Below are 22,565 nucleotides of genomic sequence, written 5' to 3'. Positions count from 1 at the left end.
AATGTCAAAGTTTGGAATATGGCAGAAATCAACACAACTTTGTAAAGCAATTACCCTCCAACTAAAGGTTTAAAAACATAAATTAAAAAAAAAAAAAACTTTGGGTAAAACACACCAAAGGAACAATTGGAAAAGGAAATATTTAATAAATAAAATAACTGACTGATATGATTCTGATTTCATGCAATATCCCAGTGGCGCCCATATATATATATAAAATGCACTAGGTTATGTGTAACTCCTCATATCCCAAACTTCTGCTTCTAACCAAGATAGAATAACAGGAATCTGATTTACCCTACCATCTGAAACAACCAGGAAAAAAAAGGAGAAAATATATGAAACAATGGTTTGTAAGACACTGTACACCCGGCAATGAAGGTGAGTGGTCCCTTAGAGATGAGAAAAAAACGAAGTGAGCCCTTTGATTAACCAACTTACATCCCTGGGTGTCAAGGCCCCTATTCAAGGAAGATAAACCCAGATGGAGCCCAGTCATCACGCTAGGTTCAGAAAAAAAAAAGCCAAGAGTAGAAAGACCAACGCATCTGGAGCTCATGGGACAGAGTGCCAGAGAAGTGAGGGCTCCAGAGAGAAAACTCCAGAGATCTGCAAAGGCTCCCCCGAGTGGATTCAGCGGAGAAGTGACCAGCATGGGTACGTGAGCAAACTACCTGAAGCTGAAAAACACACTTGAAAGGATTAGAGAGAACACTCCCAGCTCTCACCCAAGGTCAGGAAGTGTGTCTGTTCCCATCAGCCAGACTGGAAAGCCTCAAGATGCATGGGACACTGGGAAGAATAAGGATTTTGCCCCAGTGGAAAGGAAAAATGAGCTCTGGCCTGGTACTATTCTAGTCCCTCCTAACAAATATTAGAAGCAAAACTCAAGAGGAAAAACCTGTATCAAAGTAATTTAGTTGTGTCCCAGCACAAAGCCCAAGTATAATTATAGAACGACAAAACCATCCAGCACCCCACAAGTGCCTGATATCGGACAAAGCAGCACGTAACAAACAGGAAAATATAACCCATGAAGAAGAAATAAATCAATTAATCAAAAGCCACTTAGAACTAACAGAGATGTCAGAATGAGCAGGTAAGGGCTTCAAAGCAGTTATTCTAACTGTATTCTTTATGTTTAAAAAGTTGAGACACGCTAGTGATCTTCTCACTTTCATGCACTGAAGAAGGAAATGGCAACCCACTCCAGTATTCTTGCCTGGAGAATCCCAGAAGAGAGGAGCGTAGTGGGCTGCCATCTATGGGGTCGCACAGAGTCGGACACGACTGAAGCGACTTAGCAGCAGCAGCAGCAGCAGTTATCAAAAAACCCACATTAAACTTTTAGAAATAAAAAATGCAAGATCTGGGAAAAATAGATGAGACACTACAGAACAACAACAACAAACAAACAAAAAAAACAGTGCACTTGGGAGACATAACAATAAAAACCACTCAAAATAAAACAGAGGGAAAAAAAAGAAATAACAACAACAAAAAAAGAATAGTTCATCAGTGAGACGTGACGCAACTTAGGTTGCCTAATACGTGTGTAAGTGGAGTTCCCTGGAAAGAAGGTGAGAGAAGTAGAGAAGATACTTGAAGAACTAATGGCTGTTGGAGAATGAGAGCTACCACAACCACAAAGAAAGATAATCTGGGCAGTAACTACTAAAATTTAAGCTGCACAAGCATTTTGACAGCAATTCCAATATTAGGAAAACACACAAAAATAAAAAGTACCAACACATAAGATTTTATATAAAAGATATTTAACATTGCTTGAATTATCACATGCTGAAAACAACCTTCAACAATAAAGAAATGGTTGCTATTGGGCCTCCCAGGTGATACAGTGGTAAAGAATTCCCTGTCAATGCAGGAGACACAGGAGATGCCAGTTTGATCCCTGGGTCAGGAAGATCCCCTGGAGGAGGCCATGACAACCCACACTCCAGTATTCTTGCCTGGAGAATCCCATGGACAGAGGACCCTGGTGGGCTACAGTCCCATGGATCACAAAGAGTCAGACACAACTGAGTGATTAGCATGCATTCATGCATACTAAAAACTGCTATAATCAAAAGAATGAATTCAAGTTACATATATTAACCTGAAAAGACATCTGTGGCACCTATTAAGCAAAAAAAAAAAAAAAAAGAAAGAAAAAGACAAGTTGCATGGTTACTATATCTGAAACATGATTCCATGATTTAAAAGACAGATGAAGAAAACAACAAGGATCTACTGTATAGCACAGGGAACTATATTCAATATCCTGTGATAAACCACAATGGAAAAGAATATATGTACATAACTGAATCACTTTGCTATATAGTAGAAATTAATACAACACTGTAAATCAACTATACCTCAATAAAACAATTTTTAAATAAAATATAGGCAGCAATCCCACTGCTGGGCATACATACCAAGGAAACCAGAATTGAAAGAGACACGTGTACCCCAATGTTCATCGCAGCACTGTTTATAATAGCCAGGACATGGAAGCAACCTAGATGTCCATCAGCAGATGAATGGATAAGAAAGCTGTGGTACATATACACAATAGAGTATTACTCAGCCATTAAAAAGAATACATTTGAATCAGTTCTAATGAGGTAAATGAAACTGGAGCCTATTATACCGAGTGAAGTAAGCCAGAAAGAAAAACACCAATACAGTATACTAACACATATATATGGAATTTAGAAAGATGGTAATGATAACCCTGTAGGCGAGACAGCAAAAGAGACACAGATGTATAGAACAGACTTTTGGACTCTGTGGGAGAGGGCAAGGGTGGGATGACTTGGGAGAATGGCATTGAACATGTATAATATCATGTAAGAAATGAAGTGCCAGTCTATGTTCGATACAGGATACAGGATGCTTGGGGCTGGTGCACTGGGATGACCCAAAGAGATGACATGAGGAGGGTGGTGGGAGAGGGGTTCAGGACTGGGAGGCTCATGTACACCCGTGGCGGATTTATGTCAATGTATGGCAAAACCTATACAGTATTGTAAAGTAAAATAAATAAATAAATAAATAAATTTTTTTTAAAAGACAAGGAAAATAAATTCTATTTATATTTCTATTAGCACAGAATAGTATAGAATACTTTAGGATGGAAGTTGAGATTGAATAGAGGTAGGAGGGAATAGTAATGTTTTCTTTATACCTCTTTAACTGTATGAATGATTATAATGAGCATGTGTTACTTCTGAATAAAAAGTTTAAAAATAAGCATGGTAACAAACTGACAACACCTGAGTAATATAAGATTGCTACATGTGCACAAGCATCATCGTAGAGTGCACAAGCATCATCGTAGAGTGCACAAGTAAGAGGGAAGATTACTTTGCCAGACATGTGAAAAATCCATCCCTTTCAAAGACCTTCAGTAAAGAAGTTCTCATTTGGTCTTTTTATCTTAAAATCAGGGCTAATGCATAAGGCAATTTTAAAGACAAGAAAACTGAAACATCAGAAACTGATGCTCAAGGTCCCACTCCTTGTGAGCCGTAGAGAAGGAAGTGAAATCAGGTGCCCTAACTTCTACCCTGGTCATGCTTCAAGCTGGCTGAAACCTCAGCTTGAACTGAGGGGGCAGGGAAAGGCACAGAAGCCGCCTCTACAACTTCAAGGGGAAGAGGAAGGCAGAGGATTCTGCCATCTCCCAACATGCCCACGCGCGTCGGTTTCAGTCAGAGAAGTTCCCTTCTTCTACACTTTCAGCTCCCAAGTACCATTTCATTTTTTTTTTAAAGAACTCCAACATATACCAAAAAAAAAGTTTGAAAATCAATGATCAAAAAACCTGCACAGGGTCCCTTCAGTAGAAATAATCCCACCAATAATGTCCAATAGAAAAAAAAAGGAAACCGTAGGACTTCCCGGCTGGCCCAGTGGTTAAGAATCTGCCTGCCAATGCAGGGGATATGGGTTCTATCACTGGTCTGGCAAAATCCCACATGCCAAGGAGCAACTAAGCCTGTGCACCACAACTTCTGAGCTTGCATCCCTAGAGCCTGTGCTTTGCAACAAGAAGCCATCAAAATGAGAAGCCTCTCCACTCCAACTAAAGTAGCTCCCACTGACCACAACTAGAGAAAGCCCGCACACAGCAATGAAGACCCAGCACAGCCAAAAGTAATTTTTTTTAATGGAAACTGGTAAAACATAGGACACAGAATATACCTTTGAATCTCAAAGAAGACCACATTCAATCTAAATATTCAGTGAGAAATGGTCCTTTTTCAGTTCAGCTAAATCTTATCAATGTTAAATATGTCCTAATTTTTGTAACAGTTAAAATCATGAACTTAATGAAAGATGATCTAATGGTTCAAGGAAAGGTGTCCTTAAAAATAGAAGATACACCAGGTACTGTTCTGAGTGCTGGGAATACAATGGATAAAATAAACCCTCTACCCTCATGGAGCAGAGAGAGCACCACAAACAAACACGCAGCATCAGGAATCCACAAAGAAAAATAAAGCGGTAAGGGTATACAAAGTGATGTGGAAGAAAAGGGGTTGCTATTTCAGAGAAGGTGGTCTGGAGAAGCCACCTGGAGAAGAGAATCGTGTGTGTTTCTGGGACAAAGAAGCTCACAGCAGAAGGAACAACTTTCAGAGTGAGGAGTGGTGAGCAGGTCGAAGAGCAGTAAAAAGGGTAGGTAACTGGAGCAGGGTGGGAGGCTTGGGGAAGAGGTAAGAAATAGGTTTAGAGAAGTGGTCAGGGGCCTTATGAAGCATGGTAAATAAGACCTTCAGATTGTATTCTCAGTATGGTAGAAAATTTTGAGTGTTTTAAGCAAGGGAAACTTATGTATGATAGTGACTTTCTTTACCCAGCTATATTTCAGCTGGAAAATACATGTCTTTCTAGTAGGAGAAATTGAGGCTTGGGAGACTCAAAGTGCTCCTCTCTTTCCCTGGGGCTGTATTAGTTGAAGGGAAGACAGCTAAACGGGGTGTCAGCGTATTTAGAGTGGGGGGACATGTACCAGGCTTGGGGTTTTTTAAATATTTTATTTATTAGCTGGGCCAGGTCTTAGCTGCAGCATGCGGGATAGTCAGTCTTCATTGCAGCACGTGGAATCTTTGGTTACAGCATGCAAATTCTTGGTTGTGACATGCGGGATCTACTTCCCTAACCAGGGATGGAACCTCGGCCTTCTGCACTGAGAGCATGGCATCTTAACCACTGGACAACCAGGCAAGTCCCCAGGCTTGGTTTTTTAAGCTGGAACCTTCCTTGTCCCCATATATAGTTATTTTCTGTAACTATTCTTGGGTCCACGGGATTTCACCCTATTGCTCATAAACTCATAAACTCAATGGAGCTGTCTGAGGGCCCTTTCCACCCCTCCACTACTCTTGAACACAAAGAAAAAGCAGAATTCCTGAGGCCAAGGCGGAATGGATAAGAATACTGTACAGCCATCCATCATCACACAGCGTCATCCTAGCTCCACCTCCACTCTGAAGGCACAGGAAATTCTGGCTTTGCTGCCTCTGTGGACATGTCTCAGAAACAAAGCACAGGTCACTCCTGCTCTCAGCCTTGTGTGACTTTGTTGCTTCATTCACAGGGTGATGGAGGGACAAGAATTCACACTCGAGTTTGGCCTCTAACTCTCTTCTTCATCCAAACGGGAAAATCTTTCCTAGCACTGGGGCAGGAAAAAACCCCATCAGGCTTAGTTGCTGAAACCTCAAAGTCCTTTCTCTATTGTTTCTGCTGTATTCTCTCTTCTGAACACATTAAGTGCCACTGCTTAGAGGGAGGCTAGGCACAAAAGCTAGGGAAGAAGAAACACACAGATAAAAATTCAATAGTTCAAAATACTATTTCACTGCGTTTTCAAAATCTTACTTTGTTATTTTGTCTAATATCTACCAAATGCTAGTATGTGCTACGTATGATGTTTTGATCACACTTTGTAAATTTGGGGCATGTCCTAAAAACCCTTCACTGCAACTCCCTGCCACCATATGATTTTTCCTGTCTCTTCCACGGTAATAAAAAAGGTTAAGCAACAGACCATTAGAATACCAAGAAAACATTAATTCTTAGCTGAAACCAACAGATAACAGTTTTGGCTGAGTTAACCAGGAAAGGAATTTACATAATAACACTAAAGTTCCAGGCTGGAAGGCCAGGAAGCCAAGGTGTCCCCCGCTAATAGTCCAGAGACACCACAACCCCACCCAGCTGGCATTACTGAAGCCACGCACGTGCGCATGCACACACACACACAGACACGAAGGGCGAGAACCCTGCCACCTGTCTTCGACAGTGACGACTCCACCTATCCCCAGAATGGATTCTGCACAGTAGTTTTTTGCTCAAGTTGCTAGCTTCTGACTCAAAGTCTGGGCCAAAGCAAGATGATGTAGAACCGAAAAGGCAAAACCTGTGAAAGAACGTATGTGACATGACAGTGCAGGAAGAGTTTAGATCCTGGGAAGCCTAAACAAAAGACGGCGGTCCAGCATACACACGTTTTAAAGAAGGCTGTATTTATGACAATCACGGGTGTGCCTTGGAGATTCTGACAGTTCAGTTCCAAACCACCACAATAAAACAAATATCATGACAGAGTCACACAAATTTGAGGGGACGTATACCTGATGCTGGGAGGGTCTGGGGGCAGGAGGAGAAGGGGACGACAGAGGATGAGATGGCTGGATGGCATCACCGACTCGACGGACATGAATTTGAGTGAACTCCGGGAGTTGGTGATGGACAGGGAGGCCTGGGGCGCTGTGATTCACTGCGGTCGCAAAGAGTCAGACACGACTGAGTGACTGACCTGAACTGATACCCACTCCAGTACTCTTGCCTAGAAAATCCCATGGACGGAGGAGCCTGATGCAGGCTACTGTCTATAGGGTCATGAAGAGTCGGACACGACTGAGAAATTTCACTTCGATTTCACTGCATTGCTAAAAACGGGTAACCACCATCTGAGCCCTCAGTGAGTAGTAATTTCTTTGCTGGTGAAGGGTCTTGCTATGAAGTTGATGGCTGTTGACTGATCAGGGTGGTGGCTGCTGAAGGTTGGGGTGTTTGTGACAATTACTTAAATAAGAATGAAATCTGCCATATTGATTAACTCTTCCTTTCACTTGAACACTTAGAGGCCACTGTAGGATTATTAACTGGCTTAATCTCAGTATTATTCTGTTCAAGGAACAGGGAGGCCCAAAGAGTGAGTGAGAGATGGGGAAACGGCCAGTCAGTCAGTAGTCAGAACACACACATTTATTCAGTTGGCTGCCTTATATGGGCGTGGTTCATCACACCCTGAAGGTCACTGACCACAGGTTACTATAACAAATATAATAATGGAAAGTTTGAAATATTGAGAGAATTATCAAAATGTGACATACAGACACTAAGTGAGCAAACGTTAGAAAAGTGTCACTGATAGACTGGCTCTACACGAGGTCACCACCGACCTTCAATTTGTAAAGCAAACAAAAAAAGGCCAGAGCATGTGAAACACAATAAAATGAAGAGCAATAAAACGAAGTTTGCCTGTACTGTTATAATTAACTTATCACCTTTTAGTTCCTATAAATTGCTTTTGTTGTTCAGTCACTAAGTTATGTCCAACAGTTTTGTGACCGCATAGACTGTAGCCCGCCAGGCTCCTCTGTCCATGGGATTCTCCAGGCAAGAATACTGGAGGGGGTTGCCATTTCCTCCTCCAGGGGATCTTCTCAACACAGGGATCGAACCCAGTTCTCCCACACTGCAGGCGGATTCTTTACCACTGAGCCACCAGGGAAGCTGTCATATAAATTACAAACAGGTGTATCTTTTCTCAACTACCCTATCACATAACAGCTTTGATCCTCTCTCTTCTGACATATTCTCAACTGTTTTAAATAGAACTAAAAAATTTTTAATAAAACAATAATAAATACTTAAAATCAAAACATTAAACTGAATATTATAAAACTCATTTTTATTTCTCAAAAACTGTCAAACATTGGCAATGTCTTAGGGCTTAATATATTCCATGATGGACAAACTTACTAAATTCCCAAAATATGACTAAAGAGACTAAAGAGATGAGGGCATATTTTCTAAGTCTTCAAGTATTTGAAGAATTACCACATAGAAGAACTTCAGATGGCAGATTAGCAACATGTTCAAACCAGCCTTCAGAACAGAAATGACATGAAGGTGTAAAAGGTAAAATGTATTTGTTCAGTTAGTTACTGAGCAGCTTGCATATCTGTCAGATACATAATGTCCTGAAGACAGCAAGCATGTCCCTGCTTTCATGGAGCTTACAGTCTCAGGGGACAGATTTTAGCCCAATAAGGAGAAAGACTTAATGCTAAGAATTATCAAAAAATACAAGAGCTACAAGGAAAAAATACAAAAAATACAGGGATTTGTTAACATAAGTCAAAACAGTAGGCATTTGTATGGTTCATTAACTCTCTGTATTCATTGTTACATATTATTTTATTCATATATCATTATGTTCAATTGATTCTAAAGAAACAAAATTTTCTAAATTATTGGCTTCAGTAACATCAAATTTTGACTCAACAGTTCTCTTTATTCACTGGACTTTCATGGGTATCTATTCACAATACTGGCTTAAATAATACTTGAAACAAAGCACATTTCATTTCTATTAATGTGTTTTTTTCAACAGTATATTCTCTACGAGGATGGAAATAAGAGGGGAAAATGCCACCTTCATTTGGCATTTTTGATACTTCTTAGTATTGATTTTATATTCCTAATAGTATAATCTATTGCTTAGCCAGAGTACTGGGTAATAGTTTCAGAAATATTATTCTTGAGATCAGAAAAGCTTTTGCTAGTGTTGAAAACCACATGTAATTTTTCATTTATGTTAACTCATATTCCAGAAGAGAAGTTCATGAATATTTTAAGAAATTGTTCAATTCCTCCTAGTAACAGACATTCCTTCAATCACCAAATAGAAAAGTACATAGCAAATACATCAGATATCCTTCAGAAATCAGCTAAAAATGCTCCATGAATAATATAATTCACCTCAGCTGAAGAAGCAAATTGTCAGAGGAACAAGTTTTTAACGTGTATTTTAAACACAAGGAGACTTTGCTGTATAAAAGAACAGCAAAATGAATAATAAAGATACTTTGTAATCCTAAGTAATACCATTTCATCTGGTTTTTTTATTTTTTGCATTTATTCAATTCCTTTCCCACTGAAATGAAGCAGTGTAACTGGAGCACAGTGAGCAAAAAAGAGAGAACCACAGTTAAGACAGGAGACTTTAGCCAGAGACCAGAATATCAAGGATACCGTGGGCTGAAGCAAGGATCTGGGAAATTGTAATGAACAGCCCTACCTGATCTAAGGTCTCAGAGAACTTCTGGCAGATGAATAGTCAAAGAAAGATTGCACTGTGCTTATAAATTGCTGGAGTGAAATATTGGAAGCCACTGTCAAAGAAGGCAAGGGATCTCAAGAAAAGTATTAGTTGTAATGGTAGTAGTGGGGATAATTATTATTATTTTTTACTAATGATAATAGCTACCATCTTATTTAACATTGTGCATGGGCCAAACACTATACCAAAGCACTTCACATGTTATCTTGTTTTGAGAATAGTTACAATTATGTTCATTCTACAAATAAGGAAATTAAGTAAGGAATTAGATATATTGCTTAAAGTCACTCAGCTGATCACTGCTAAGGCTGCGTTGGGGAAAAGTTGGGGTCGAGGACAGTCAGCTCTGACTGATTCCACAGCTCACTCTGAGCCAGGATGGTTGGATGGCTGTGCTCACAGAGTTGCAGCAAGAGAGGGAACGAAGCCCTCAGTGCACAAGAGGAAATATTCAGACAACTGCAGAAAGGAGAGGGAGAGGGTAACAAAACCTGACACCATGAAACACCAATAAGAAAAGGCCTCTGTGTGAGGGCAAAACAGAAAAAGCAAGAGAATTAAGAGAAAGTGGGTGACATCTCTGGGTTCCATGTTGCAAAGCATTTGGTGAAACAAGGGAGCTATGATCTCGACTGGAGCTGGGCTTCAGCTTAGGCAGGAAGGTGCTTCCACAAGCTGGTTAGGAGTCCTGTTGTTAATTTACAGTGTAACAGACAAGCAAAGTGATGAAGAACAGAGGATCTGATGAAAGTGGCAAGATGGCTGAAGGAGGTGAAAAGATGCAAACTTTCATTTCTTAAAAAAAATAAGTGCTAGAGATGTGATATACAGCGTAGTGCCTACAGTTAACAAGAGTGTCTTACATATCTGAAGGCTGCTCAAACAGTAAATCTTACACATTCTCATCACAAGAAAAAAAAAATCTGTAACTTTGTGTGCTGATGGATGTTAACTATGCTTATTATGGTGACCATTTTACAATATATACAAATACCAAATCATTACACTGAACACCAGAAACAAATATAATGTTATATATCAATTGTACCTCAATTTTTTTAAAAAGCCTAACAACAAGAGAAGAGTAAAATAAATTATGATGCAACAGAATATTATGCAACCAGTAAAAGGAATACTTTGGGAGACTATTTCATAACAATGATAATGATAGTGAACATTTCTTTTTTAAGCATTTATTCTTTACCAAATGTTGTTCCTTATGTGTATCACATATCACACATACACTATAATAAATAATAATAACAATTTAAAAACAGAACATGGAATCTGGAGCCAGACTGCTTGGATTTGAGTCCTGGCTCTATCACTTACTAACAAATTATTTAGCCTCTCTGTGTCTCAGTTTCCCTACTGAAAAATGGGGGTAATGATAATCATCCCTGTCTCACAGAGGTATTAAGATGAAAAGAATTAACATTTGTAAGATGATTAGGATAAAGCCCCACATAAGGTGAATCCATTTAAGTATTTGATTGAAAATCAAGTAAAATAAAAGATATAGGGGATCAGAATATGTCCTCCAGAAATACACCACTTGGGCAAAAAGCATACTTTGAGTAGAGACAAAGAGAATCAAAAGCCGCAGAAAGAAACTTTCCCCAAGATTCCCTTGTCCGAACAAAAGCAGACACTTGTGAAAAATGAGGACTGCCAAAAATCCTCTCTCGTGGGGAATTCCTACTGCCAAAGTGGACCTGTACAAACAAACCTTACTCCACTGGAGTTCCCACCCCACACATTTACTTCCCCACAGTCTGCCACCCATGAAAGCTTCAAACCCTTTTCCTTTGTCTTGTCATTTCTCTACAAACTTATTGTTCTTCTGTTAAGATGCTATTTAAGCCCACATTCTTGCCACCCCACTGAGTTCCTCTTCATTGTGGTTTCTCCCACAGGATGTGTACTGGACACATTAATAAACTTTGCTGCTTTTCCCTTGCTAATCTGTTGTCAGTCTAAGTCTACAGGGTCCCTTGGGAAGAAGCTAGGAGGGCAGAAAGAAAAACAATTTCCCCCCTCTACAGGACAATAGAAACGGTAAAAAGAGAGATGAAAGGGGAGAATAGACGGATGTGTGCCTGGGGGCCTGCACAGAGGCAGAGAGGCTCTGATGGTCCTCTAGGAAGCGTGTCTGTGATTCAGACATTCTGGTTGGGGAGAAGAGCTTGTCTTTGCTTAGTTCTAAATGAGGTGCAACTAGGGTGTTCTGATGTGTCTGAAGACAGCTTAGCCCAGGCCATTCAACAGAACGGTCAGCAGGACCACTGGGATGTCCACCTGCCTGTCATGGTTAGAAGTCCAAGTGCCCAGCACCTGAACAGATTCTCCACAAGGAGAAGCACAGGGCATATACTCTCCATCTTTTGGGGGACATGATAGTCATAATAAGAGAAAGAGCAATGTTCAAATGAACATCCTAAAAAACTTTCATCTTTCCTTTTATGAGATAAATGCACTTGGAATCTTTTATCATGCTAACCAAGCACTCTTTTCTTATTAAAAAAAAAAAAAGATTTGCAAGAACTATTATAATCCAGGCAGGCTAAACTTTTAGCAATTTCTCAATCTAACATACTTTTTAGCAAAATTACATTTCATGAAAAAAAAATGAATGAAATCATCACATATTCATTTCTATGCAAAAAGCTTTCAGTGCAATTTCATCACTGTAAAATGTGCAGAAATGACATATAAATGCATAATTTTCAATACCTTCCTAGCTGTATGAGCTATTGTGTACTGCTAGGAAAAGAGAAGGTACTGTTTTATTCTGGAAAAACAGGATCATTCAAGGTCAAGATAGGAAACTGAGACACACAGCCTTGAATGCCTAAATCTTACCAGCTCCCTCAAGCGGCAAACAGCATAAGGCTACTTATACAAGATGTGCAAAGATAGCCGTGATCTCTTCAGCCCATCAGCATCTACCAAAAACATCTAGTAGTACTAGCAGCTCATCGAATCAGACTTTACTAGTTCAAAATGCATAATGAGGGAGTGAGTGAAGTCGCTCAGTCATATCCGACTCTTTGCGATCCCATGGACTGTAGCCTACCAGGCTCTTCCACCCATGGGATTTTCCAGGCAAGAGTCCTGGAGTGGGTTGCCATTTCCTTCTCCACAAAATGCATAATAACTTTCTTTAATTTTATATATTAATTCTAAATTACTCTTCATCTTATAATTTTTCAATAATGAGTTCAAATATTAGTATCTGAAATTCAGTCTTTTCATACCAACTGTATAGTTTGAATTTTAAGATTTTGTTTCCTTTAACTTAAAAATTGAAAAACTCCATGAAAATGATCAGACTATTCATGAACTATAATTTTCACTATTTTTTGAGTTAATTTTACTTCATAATATGGACTTCTTTATCAACACTTTAATAATTAAATATATGTTCTTTAAAACTTTTTCCTGCTTTATATTAAGTTAAACTAGGTCTGCCTCCATTATGCTGAACAAGTAAGATTTTAATATACTGGTATAAGCATATATTAATATACATACATAGTTTATATCAATTTCTAAGAAATGTATTACCGTGGTCAATAGAACATATTCTTCTGAAAGTTGTAATATATTTAAATAAATAGTTTATAAAAGACACAAGACAAATGTGACATTATTTTACTGATCTTATTGGACTAAAGCAAGACTAAAACCGAGGCATTCTTTAAAAAATAAATTTAATGAAGTAAAATACTGACCAAAATTCCACATACTGAACATCTGGACATTATACAAATTGAGGCTGTAACTAAACTCCAGTGGAATTTTCCATATACATATTCAAATATTTAGATTCCTTAAACTGCATAAAAGGGGGGCTTCCCTGATAGCTCAATTGGTTAAGAATCTGCCTGCAATGCAGGAGACCCCAGTATGATTTCTGGGTCAGGAAGATCCACTGGAGAAGGGACAGGCTACAAACTCCAGCATTCTTGTGTTTCCCTTGCAGCGCAGCTGGTAAAGAAAGTGAAAGTCGTGTCTGACTCTTTGCGATCCCAAGGACTATACAGCCCATAGAATTCTCTAGGCCAGAATACTAGAGTCAGTAGTCTTTCCCTTCTCCAAGGGATCTTCCCATCCCAGGGATGGAACCCAGGTCTCCCGCACTGCCAGCGGATTCTTTACCAGCTAAGGCCCAAGGAAAGCCCCAGCTGGTAAAGAATCTGCCTGCAATGCGGAAGACCTGGGTTCCATCCCTGGGTTGGGAAGATCCCCTGGAGAAGGGAAAGGCTACCTACTCCAGTATTCTGGCCTGGAGAACCCCATGGACTATACTATACAGTGCATGGGGTCACAAACAGTCAGAGACAACTGAGCAACTTTCACTTTCAAACTGCATAAAAAGTATACTCTAAAGAACAGCGCAGTTTACAAAAAAAAAACTAAAAGCAATTGATTATATGAGGGAGACAGAGTGCTATTCTCCCTCCATTTTCCATTTCTTGTAATGTTTTGTTTAAATGTGTAGAAAAGTATACGTATTTTTAAGAAACAGTCTCTGGCCTCTAGAAGGGAATTACAGGGGCAGTGGCCTTTTCTAAAATGACAAGCCAACACTCTTGGGCTCATATTCACACTAAAGTTGGCAAGATTTCACATTCCTCCTCACACAATGGATCTTTCATCAATACTGGAAACTGCTTTTATGAGACTATGTGCTAAGAATGGATGGAATTCTCAGTGTTGCAAGCACCCATTGAATTATTTAAAAGAACAATGAATGAGTGACTAATTAGAAATGTTTCTTGAGCTCAGAGATATTTATATTACAAAAAGAAAGACCTGAATCTAGCATTCTCTCCAGAGCAGTTCAGGAGGAACAGCTAAGTCTGTTCAGTGGAAGGCATGGGTTCCCAAATGCTTTGCCATCAAAACTGTTGGAGTTGCCTTCTCCTTGGCCAACTGATGATTTTAAGTCCTACTTGACTCATAAATATTGTTTAACTGCTTGCTTGTTTGTTATTTATATACACTTTGCTCCACAAAAGAAAAACTTAACAATGAAATGAAATCTGACCCTCATGCCTTCCTCCTCCCCAAAACAGGTGCAATTTTGAATGGGCAACTATATAAAAACAGTATGATACTGAGTTTTTCTAAACAGTATGTCTCAAAAGATCACATACAATATGATATCCTTTTTATTAAATATAAGGTTAAAGCTGATTAAAAATACACATATAATTTGGGAGAATACAGAGAAATAATAAACTCTGACATCAGGATGATTGATGGTTAGCTTAAATGAAGGAAGGCCAAAGGACAGACCGATGAAAAGGACAATGTGGTGAGATTACTACCAAGGTTCTCACTTGTGTTTTAGGTGGTAGATTCCCAGGTGATATTATTTTAAGACAGATAGATAGAGAAAAATAAGCCCAGCATGGAGCAATGATCAGAGAGTGTTATGAATTAAGGATTACTGAACCTGAAATGGAATGACATGAAATGATCTGACATGAGAGAAAAAAATAAAAATTGTTTACAGTACGTACATGAACACCCAAACTATCATCTCTGGATCATCTCAAAAAAGCACTCTTCCAGGTTTTATAATTTTCTGCTTCTATTTCCCTAGAAGGCTGACTGCCAAAGAATTGATGCTTTCAAACTATGATGTTGGAGAAGACTCTTGAGAATCGCTTGGACAGAAAGGAAATCAAACAAGTCAATCCTAAAAGAAATCAACCCTGAATATTCATTGGAAGGACTGATGCTGAAGCTGGAGCTCCAATACTTTGGCCACCTGATGCAAAGAGCACACTCATTGGAAAAGACCCTGATGCTGGGAAAGACGAAGGCAGGAGAAGGAGATGACAGAGGACAAGATGGTTAGATGGCATCACCAACTCAAAGGACATGAGATTAAACAAGCTCTGGGAGATGGTGAAGAACAGGGAAGCCTGATGTGCTGCAGTCCATGGGGTGGCAGATTAGGACATGACTGAAAGACTGAACAACAACAAATTTCCCTAACATTTTCAATTGTGCTGCAGAAAGCAGCATGTTCTCCGATGGATGTTAGACCTTCTACCACCACCAACGGGCCTTCTGCTTAGACAGCGGTACCTAAACAGGAAGGAAAAAAGGCAGCACAGAGGCAAATGCACTGATTCATCTACTGACTCTCCCAAATGGGGCTGACAATCCCCACAAGCTTCTGAACAGGCAATTGGTGTTTCTAATTAACTCATTCAATATTTACTTAATGCCAGCTATATGTCATGATAAGCACTGGATCCTTCAGACTTATGATTAGGATAGTCCTAACAAATATTTGAGTCCGGTCCATCATCTTCCAGAATCAACATATTCCCCCGAGTCAAAGGATCAAGATACAGTAACTGTTCTGGCCTTTTATTCGGCTACTTATCTACACAAGCAAATGCTGAAGTAGGTCACTCATAAAGTGAGGCTACATTGCCCCCCCACAAAGTTGAAAGATGTCAAATCTCTACTATAAGAACTGGGAGAAAAAAACTTCCTCTTCAACAATGAGATTTCATGTAAGTATATTGCTGTTTGTTTTACCTGCTATCTCCAAAAGTGAGTTTATGTGATCTCCTTCTGCCAGCTTCACAAATCCAACCTGATTTCCGAAAGTGTCAACCCCTTCAAAGGGCAAAGTCAAAGGTTTTCCTTGGAGGATTTCTTCTACAGATGGTTTTAATTCCAAAAGAGCATCAATACCACTGGCAAGAGACAATATATTTATTAGTAATATAATAACAAATAAAATATACAAAACCAAATGAGAAAAGAGTTTTAGATAAATTTTGTATTTGTACTAATTATTTTAATGCTCATAATAGCTTCAAAATCAAATCCATATGATCAAAATAAAACTAATATTAATTTTAAACAAAATTTATATAAGTGAATTAATCTTTACCTAATTGCAATTTATTTTATATTAAAGATACAAAAGAAGATGTTATGTTATAGTTTACCAAAAGGTTTTAAACCAAGGAAATACTGCATGCACAACTGAAGAAAAAAAATATTGACAATATATTGCAGAAAAGCCCAATACCTACAAAAGTTTATATCAGATCATGTGAAAGTTCAAGGTGCTTGTTAAAAGTGCTAATACTTACATAGTATTTACTATTTGTGAAGCACTTTACTAAAACCTAAAATATATTATCTCTTTAAAATATAACAGTCTCCATAATAAGATAATTAATTAGACTTAGACTTGACCAAAGTACAAGTTTACAACTATAGTGACATAAATTTGCTGTATATGTTTAGTCTATCTGATTAAAGGGCTATTCTGTGTTTCAAATGCACTATTTTTTCTTTATAAAAATAAAAGTTTACTATATTAGTGAATTAGATATCATCAGGTTTGGAATATTTTGAAAATTAAGATCAATTATTTCCATACTAAGAGGATTTTAGTACAGGGACTTTATAATGAGAATAAAACTAAAATCTCACTAGAGGGCAGCAATCACTCAAGAAAGAAAGAAAGACATTTTACATTATGGAGAGGGGTTTAAAATACCCTTCTGGTGAACCACCTTAATTTAAATTATCTTGATCAGCAATTTGTAATAAGATGTAATCAATAGTAATAAGATGTCAAACGTGTGAAAAGAAACTTAGACATTTTTCTAGATGTTTCATATTTCTACATTAGCTTTAAGTTTTTAACTGATTTTCATCCACAGTTTTCCATACTGGGTCTTACTTCTCTGTCAAACAATATATAATACTTCAAAACAGCTTTAGAAATGTCAACATTTCTCACTGGACCTCCAAATTCACATCCGAAATCCAATCTTTCCTGACTGTATTTATCTTCATCCAAAAAGATACGCTGCTACTGCAGTATTATCTTCACCAGGGGCTGAATTTAAGCATGTGAAACAGAACAGCTACTCTGGCTCATCTTCCATAAATCAGGGGATGAATATCAAGATACTCACTTTAAATATAACTCTATAGCAAAGCAGGCCATCCTAGAGGTCAAGAGTGTTCAGAAACAGTGAATTCTACACTCCATTTTTCTTTAAAGAAATATAAATGATCCAAATTCAGTCTAGTTTTTCCACTCTGTAGTAATATAAACCAATAAATTTATCCTAATGAGATGTCACTGGTCACAGAGTGAAAATGAGTCACAGTGCCTCTTGGTAAATATCACTGACTTTAAAATTCTTTTAATAAGAATATCTTTTCAAGAACTGTTTATGGAAAGATTTCTTTATAATAAACTGAACGGAGTATAGGTATGTAAGAAACAGAATTCTGAAACTAGAATTGAGACCCAAAGGTTGTACTCAAAACAAAGACAGGACAGCCATCTTTTCAAATCAGTATCTGGATTAATATATTTCTATTTCTTTCTTTTGCACTGTGAAGACACAAAACATGCCATCTACCTGAAGAAATTCATTACATAAAAAAAAATGTTTCTGCATACTTCTTATCTGACCCATTGACCAGTACTTTATATTAAATACCTAAAATATGATACTAGACTTTGAAAAGTAAGAATATAGAATAAGAAACTGATAATACGGATGTCTAGCATATTACACTGTATGGGATGAAAGATAAAATTAAAAGATTAGGGACTCAGAAAACCCTTCACACAATCAATGTCTTGCAGAAAACCCACTCACTATGAAAAGTGAAAGTGAAGTCACACAGTCGTGTTCGACTCTTTGCGACCCCTGTAGCCTACCAGGCTCCTCCATCCATGGGATTTTCCAAGCAGGAATACTGGAGTGGTCCGCCATTTCCTTCTCCAGGAGATCTTCCCAACCCAGGGATTGAACCCGGGTCTCCTGCATTGTAGGCAGTGGCTTCCCTCACTATACAGCTACCCAAAATGAAGCCACACCTTGAATCTTATCATCACTTAAAAGTTGACACTTCAGTCACAAACACTTACTTCCCTGGTTCCCCATACTAGAAGCAAATCTTCTCGCCTTTGAAATTCCATTAATATTTTACACTTAATGAAACATACCACTTTTTTTACATTTTTCTACTACAGTTTTTTGGATCCATATGACCCAGTCAACTATAACGTATAATACATGAGCACAATATCCATTCATGATTCATCCTTATTTCCTCCAAAGCACTTAGTTCAGTATCTTATATGTGGTTGATAAATAATGTTAGTTGAACTGCAAAATACTATCTTGTCTGTATAGCAAACTTTAAATATTTCTTAATTTTTCATTGCAACTTAGTAAAAAATAATTGCTAAGTTGCAAGTATCTGGTCATCATTTTCTAACAGAGCTACCACTCCCAGTACCATAAAGTAGCACAAGGATGTGCCTTCAATTCCTCAAACACCAAGCAGACTTGCTAACCATTTAATTTTTTACACAAAATTGAAATTTGCAAACACACATTGTAAACACAGGGCTAAATGACTCAGAGTGTCACTATGCTCTGGACAGTAACTCTTCAACAAATGATACCACGATTTAGGGCAAGACAATGCTTCCTAGTTCAGGACTGTTCCATGTACTTACTGCAGGTGGTGTAGTAACACTGACCCCTGCGCATCAAATGCCCATGGTACTTCTTAGTAACTGTGACAACCAAAATCAACCCCCCTCCCAAATAATTCTAAAAGTATCCTAGAGAAGGCAGTCCTACCTCCAATGAGAAATGAAGACATTATAATATATTGAGACCATCCATCCTCACCCCAACCCAACTGCATAGCACTTAACAGTATTTCTAGCTAGTTATGTGTTCATCAGTAGAGGCCACTGAGTTACATGTTGCTGCTGCTCCTGCTGCTAAGTCACTTCAGTCGTGTCCAACCCTGTGTGACCCCATAGACGGCAGCCCACCAGGCTCCTCTGTCCCTGGGATTCTCCAGGCAAGAACACTGGAGTGGGTTTCCATTTCCTTCTCCAATGCATGCTAAGTCGCTTCAGTCATGACCGACTCTGTGCAACCCCACAGACAGCAGCCCACCGGGCTCCGCTGTCCATAGAATTCTCTAGGCAAGAACACTGGAGTGGGTTGCCATTTCCTTCTTCAACTGAACTACATACAGGAGGCCATTCTTACTTGCAGCAGACTCATCTCTTCCACCTCTTTCATGAACTTGTGCTCAACTTCTCCCTCCTGTCTCCATCCCAACTCCTCCCTCAATCAATAATAGAGAAAACCAACTAGTTCTGGTTTCTCCACTGACCAGCACTCGCTTAATTCCTAGAACTCTCAGCTTCTTCATATGTATAAGAAAGATGATCTTTCTGTGTGGCCAGACTCACAACACTTGTTAAGGAAATAAAATAATATTTGTTTGGGAAATAGAGGCTGATGAGCAGAGACTGAAATATATATACATGCCATGGCTAAGACCCATTTTTGATGATAGAGCTAAAACCTAAACTTATCAATCAACGGTAACTCAGTCTTCTTTGGTTTAAAAAGGCCTCTTTGAGGTTCAGTTATTCTTTAACTCAAACTTCCCTTCTGGATTGCTTTTCCCTTTCCTCTCCCCTCCTCCTCCCCAGGGAACCCAGCATACTTTTGTATAAAGATTGAAGAAGGTCTTTGGTTTGCTTGCTGTTTGGGTTCTCAGGGATGCCCGATTCAGGGGCCCGGCCTGGTCATATCCCCAGGCACCTTTCGCGGGTGTCCACGAAAAGTCACGTGTCCCTCCTGGGCACTGCACTGGCAGGCCCTGCTGAAGTATGAGACCTCTGCAGGGGCCTCTGATCAGGAAGCATGGATACCTGCCATCGCCCCTGTCCCTCATCCCACTCCTACTGATCCACCGACTCTCTGTGAACTTCCAAGTCTACCTACCACGGAACAAGGAAATGTCTGGATTCATCTATTAATATATACCCTGATAGGCAAAGGGGAATTGAAGGAACTACCTGAGGTCCCTGTGTTAGAAATCTTCCTCGACGCTCACCTCCTGGCTGTGTGGAAGCACATTCTTCTTTGAGGTCCCCGAGGGAAGAAGGAATTCTTCCTCCAGACTGCCTTCGGACTTGAGACTCTACTAAATCAACTCTCACCCGGGTCTCCAGTCTGGCAGACTGCCTTGCAGATTTGAGATCTGTCAGCCCCCACCATCACCTGAGCTAATTCCTTAAAATAAAGCTCTACATATAGCTATACTGTACATATAGCTAAGTCAATATATCTGTACACACAAATGAAGGTCCATCCTATTGGGTCTGTTTCCCTGGGGAACCCTGACTCGTCCACCATTCTAACATACAGAGTGCCACCCATTTTCTCCTGGGCTTGCACCTTCTTGTGTCGTATCTTCTCTGACTTCTTTTCTATTAAGAGCATCAGAGTATTTTTTTTTTTCTTTCAATTGGCAAAGCGAACAGTGAACGTGAGTTAAGTAAAACCTTCCAGTCCTCTCTGTCAGTGTATCTGCTATTGGGTGGAGCACATTGGGACAGATGAGAAGACTGATCCCTAAAAATATGCAGTTCTGCTATTTAAAAGATAGCACCACTAGAATCATAATTTGACTGTATATCTCGAGTTACTACTTTATTCTTTTCTCCCTTATATTTCCCCTTTTCCTCGCCCCCTCCCCATCCAAGTCTTATTCTTCATTCCCTCAGGAGACTATATGTCAGGGTAGAAAACAGAAGTAAGCTGTAACCTGTAATTCTGGCTATCCAAAGAGCTTAAGCTTGAGCTTAATCCAGAGAGCTACACAGAACAAGGGGCACTTATTCCAACAGTGTCCCAGAGAAGCGGAGGATGAGCAAGGTTTCTCCACTGTGGGCAGGAAAACAGCAATCAAAGACTCATACTCAACTTTTGCGGCACAATTCTGAGTTTGGGGGTGCAGGGTATACAATATTCTAGTAATGGGGGGGTGAGACTGAAACTGTCCACTGATCTAGTAAACGACAGCTCTGACAGCTAATAATACTAACTGCCTACTATGTGCCAGGCCTTATACTAAGAGTGTTTACATGTGTCAGTACTATCATTTTCTCCATTTACTTAAAAAATTATTTGCCCAAAATTGAGCAGCTTATTAAGACACGGTTCCAGAATCTTTACCTGGAATCCTAACCTAAATGGTCAGACTCCATAGTGCTTATTTACATAATTAACATGGACAAAATAACTGTATAACCAATGCATCTGATAACAATAACACAATTCAAAAGTATAGATTAGGGGCAATTCCCTGGTGGTCCAGTGGTTAGGGCTCTGCACTTCCACTCCAGGGTACAAAGGTTCAATCCCTGGTTGGGGAACTAGGATCCCGCAAGCCATGTGTCACAGCGGAAAAAAAAAATACAGATTAGGAGATAATTGTACAGCTAATTCTGTACATTGGCTTGTTGATTGCAACCAATTATAACAAAGAATGTTTCTTTAGAATTTCAATGCCTCTTTGGGTTCTGTTTACTCATATTAAAGTAATAACTTGGAAAACAATATTCCAGAAAGATGTAGTACTCACATGTTTACGTCATCTTCATTCAGTAACTGCATCACTAGTAAGGTAATATGAAAGGAACCATCACTGCTCATTGCTTTGGCCAGTTGCTCATCTTGTTGTATTATTGCATTTTGCATGATCTTAATTCCTTTTGTAATCTAATCACACACAGACAAAACAGAGATTAGGTAAGCAACATTTCCTTACAGCAACATTTAAACTGAGAAGAAAATAAGTAATGACTAAAATGAGAACAATGTCAGGATTTTCAATCAAATCATGCTTGTCTACCTGTTCTTAAATATCCTGGAGGGATAACTCGGAAAGTTTAATGGGATGTATAAATGTCTTAAAAATTACACAATGCTTGTCCATCTTAAGAGCATCAAGCCCAACATCCTTCTTTTACAGACTGGGTCCCTGACTGAGTAGAAAAACTCAATGGCTATGTATCTTTTCAGAAACTTATCCTTGGAATATACAGTATGACTCACTATCATTATGATCCTTCCTAAAAATAAAAGTTTTATTCTTGCCGCAGAAAGGTCAAATCAGCAGACAACATTCCATTTCTGCTGGCAGTAATATTTATTTGTCTCCAAATGAATGTGTCTGAGAACCCATTCTTCATGGCCTTTAAGATTTTTCAGGACAGCAATAATTCAACAGGAATGACTACTGT

At 39.0% G+C, this 22,565-nt stretch overlaps 1 protein-coding gene across 1 annotated transcript in view; it reads right to left on the bottom strand.

Annotated features, from left to right (window-relative positions):
• The window catches only part of LOC128053386 (A-kinase anchor protein 7-like), a 124,329-nt gene that overhangs the window by 78,845 nt on the left and 22,919 nt on the right, over window positions 1-22,565 (bottom strand). Inside the window, exons 4-5 of the mRNA XM_052645905.1 lie at window positions 21,905-22,041; window positions 15,992-16,152 (exon numbers count right to left, since the gene is read on the bottom strand). Of these exons, the coding sequence (XP_052501865.1) occupies window positions 15,992-16,152; window positions 21,905-22,041 (298 nt within the window). The remainder of the gene's footprint in view (window positions 1-15,991; window positions 16,153-21,904; window positions 22,042-22,565) is intronic.

This window comes from Budorcas taxicolor, chromosome 9, assembly GCF_023091745.1.
Source record: "Budorcas taxicolor isolate Tak-1 chromosome 9, Takin1.1, whole genome shotgun sequence".
NCBI lineage: Eukaryota > Metazoa > Chordata > Mammalia > Artiodactyla > Bovidae > Budorcas > Budorcas taxicolor.
This window is presented reverse-complemented; position numbering and strand designations above follow the sequence as displayed.